The 3,064-nt window shown below is 45.1% G+C and overlaps 1 protein-coding gene across 1 annotated transcript in view; it reads right to left on the reverse strand.

Moving 5' to 3' along the window:
- Window positions 1-124: 124 nt before the first annotated feature.
- The window catches only part of Pmar_PMAR013975 (IgA receptor precursor, putative), a gene marked incomplete at both ends in the record, with an annotated part of 3,153 nt that continues 213 nt past the window's right edge, over window positions 125-3,064 (reverse strand). The window contains 10 exons of the mRNA XM_002772339.1: window positions 125-260; window positions 547-606; window positions 662-741; window positions 785-948; window positions 1,192-1,285; window positions 1,336-1,448; window positions 1,500-1,561; window positions 1,613-1,741; window positions 2,203-2,327; window positions 2,719-2,839. Of these exons, the coding sequence (XP_002772385.1) occupies window positions 125-260; window positions 547-606; window positions 662-741; window positions 785-948; window positions 1,192-1,285; window positions 1,336-1,448; window positions 1,500-1,561; window positions 1,613-1,741; window positions 2,203-2,327; window positions 2,719-2,839 (1,084 nt within the window). The remainder of the gene's footprint in view (window positions 261-546; window positions 607-661; window positions 742-784; window positions 949-1,191; window positions 1,286-1,335; window positions 1,449-1,499; window positions 1,562-1,612; window positions 1,742-2,202; window positions 2,328-2,718; window positions 2,840-3,064) is intronic.

Below are 3,064 nucleotides of genomic sequence, written 5' to 3' on the forward strand. Positions count from 1 at the left end.
TTGGCATTGGCATGTATCAGAATATGCCTTATTATCATCGACCCCCGGCATCTACTGAGGCAGCCGCAATGCTCTTGCCAGTAATGGTAGTGACTTCTGAGCTCTGAGAGAGAGAAATACATGTTCAGTGGAGAAGAGGGATACGGAACCTTCGCAGGCGTTCTTGCCGATAAAATCGATCAACACTATAGCCAGCAGGACCGGGAGAGTCTTCGGGAGGGGGTAGAAAAGAAGGCTCTCTGCCAGTTTTCACATAGCCCCTGAAAAACGTCAAGTATAACAGAAGAGAAAGCACCATACTGATGTTGCATGACTACAAGCCAAGAAATATACGATTCCACAACGTTTTCCGTATGGCTCACGATCGTCACTGATGACGAGCGTAGTTGAGCTCAGACTGACATATGATAGAATTCGACCAAAATGCAGAACAGGTGATTCGTTGAGAACACTCTACGGAAACCTACTCTGGGACAGATCGAATAAGTTGGTTTTACCCAGCGTAAACAAATATAACAGTCGTACAGCATGAATCAATATGCTTACCTGGCGAATCTCGGTCCGCGATCCCGCTGCAGAGCTGACGTCTTACTCGCATCTCCGTATCTGAGAGAAGCCGATTGTTAACCCCATCCATAGCAGTTCTCTTCCTTCTTGTTACGTGCCGGGACCAGGCGCTAATGCCCGAATAGCTCGCTCCTCATCCAAATACGTCGTCTTCGGACTCTTACTCATGGAGATCTACACTCAGTAACTCGACATGACCGCGCGCCACGAAATTCACCTTTCCCTCATCCCATAATCCTGATCCCGACGGCAGGACTTTTGGGTCGTACGAGCCAGGCGGTGGTATGGACTTCGCCTTCTTCAGCTCGAACTCTGTTGACCCCGGTATTAACAGCTTAGAATTGGATGTGGATATTTTTGGAGCTGGATTTTCCATCACACCTATACATATACAACATATGATTATAGTGCATCAACAACAAAACGTTAAGTGCATCCGCTGATAGGTTCAACACTAAATTCTACAGGTAAATTCCCGAGAAAAATCGCGAATAATTTTCCAATGGAAAGAATAGTCAATCACATATCAGGTATAATATTGGGAAAAGAAGAGTATCGATATCATGCACACACTTGTGGAATATACACGCTAATGAAAACCACAGTTAATGCTGAGACGATCACTGTTCATAGAGCGACTATAGTGAGCAGGGCCTGGCATAATCTGTCTTATATTCACCGGCTTTCCATTCAGGCATTCCTGCTGCTGTATTAGTATCTGATAAACCCAAGATGTCCCTACCAGGATTCGAACCAGGGACCTCCCACCTTCCGCTGAGCCATTAGCAAATCCTTCGTGAAGAGCATAGTAGAAATCTTCGCTTCTTTATCTTCAATCTCTCTACCAAGCAGATCCCTTCGATGCCGATCCACTCGTTCAACTGACAGACCCCGCAGGTCTCAGGTTCGATTCCCAGTGGCGGCGTTTTTACGTTCCTCTTTCCTTTCCCTCGCATCCATCAACTTCAAATGTGCAGTTTTCTGCTTCAAAATCCTACAACCAGTGGAATACCATCGAAAAGCTCTGTCATTATCAGCGTCTCACTGCTGTGCTAAATCAGTTTCTTTTCTTCGCTCAGCAGTGCTGATTTTCTCATCGAACCTCTCGCGTATCAACTGCCCTTGTAGTGCTCTCACCATTTCAATCTCGGCTATCTTGCCATTCAGAGCAGCCCTGCAAACTACCAACATTGAAATTTTACCAGTGATGTGAATAAACATATTTCATATTTCACTTTACGAAAAACGCATGTGAGCAGTGAATGACGAACATCACGTGTTTTACGTGATATTCGCGAAGTGCTATCGCCGCACTTCGCATCGCGAATATCACATAGTTTTCACATACAGTATAATGCTACTTCATGTAAAAAGGATTCAGCGTCTTAGTATGCTCAGTGATCTCCTTGCATTCGATCACATACACGTCAGGGCATTATCCAGAAACCTATAGTGTTTCCACTTTGAATTTTCCACGTATGGCTAAGAACATATTCTTGAGTCAGTAGAAATGTCATAATCACATTACGAACATCATTTTCCCCATTGCCATCAAACCCGGGGGAGTTTTATTTCTCAGAACTATACGGGTTCCCGATACACGTGGATAGAACGAAAACTTATCGATAGCCCTACCGTTTCTTCTCCTCTTCCTGGCTCTTCTCAGAGATAACCAAACTCTGTCCCATCTGCCACTCCCTTAGTCGCTGATCCTCCAACAACTCTTGTGCTGAAGCATCGGCCCGTCTCGTTGCGAGTTCCTATCAAACCAGGAAGCTCAGAAACCGGAAAGTCCCCGACAATGCTGAGGGGAGAGAGTAACCGTTGGCTGGATGTGTCAGCATGAGAAGCCTTCGACGGCAGGTGGCCGTAAAGCCTTCTCATGCCTCTCTCTCAGGTAGTAATCTAAAACCCTGGCGAGCGCGAGGAAGACTACTTCTGTTCAACGTTAGTTATCAACAGACGTGTGAATATGCACTAGAAGTTTGCCCAACGTTGAGAATTACACTAAATTCTAATATGGTCTACTATTTTCCAATTTACGGTGATACTACTGCTGTAATGGAGCTATGCTAAGCTCATCATCTCAATATACTGGAGTTTCACCACCCTAGTGATATGAAAAACATATTTCAAGACATTGTAACTCACCACTTCAAGTGACTGTAGCCGATTCCTATTGTCCTCCATACGCGCGTCGAGCAGCTCCTTAACGTGTTGCCCTCGTGCTTCTATTTGCTTCTGGGCTGCTGCGACTCTCTCTCGCCGATATCTGCAACAATGGAGTTTCACTATAGTGATATGAAAAACACTAGCGAAAAATATACTGGAGTTTCACAACCCGTTTTACGTGAAGTGGCGTTGTAAAACTGGGTGAAAAACGCGATATTCGCGCCCTGTAGTAGTCGTGAAATATGTTTTTCATATCACTAGGGTGGGGAAACTCCATTTCACGACTACTGCATATCACCGCGAATATCGGCTTTTCACGAAGTGT

The sequence above is a fragment of the Perkinsus marinus genome (genome assembly GCF_000006405.1).
Source record: "Perkinsus marinus ATCC 50983 genomic scaffold scf_1104296961430, whole genome shotgun sequence".
Taxonomy (NCBI): domain Eukaryota; phylum Perkinsozoa; order Perkinsida; family Perkinsidae; genus Perkinsus; species Perkinsus marinus.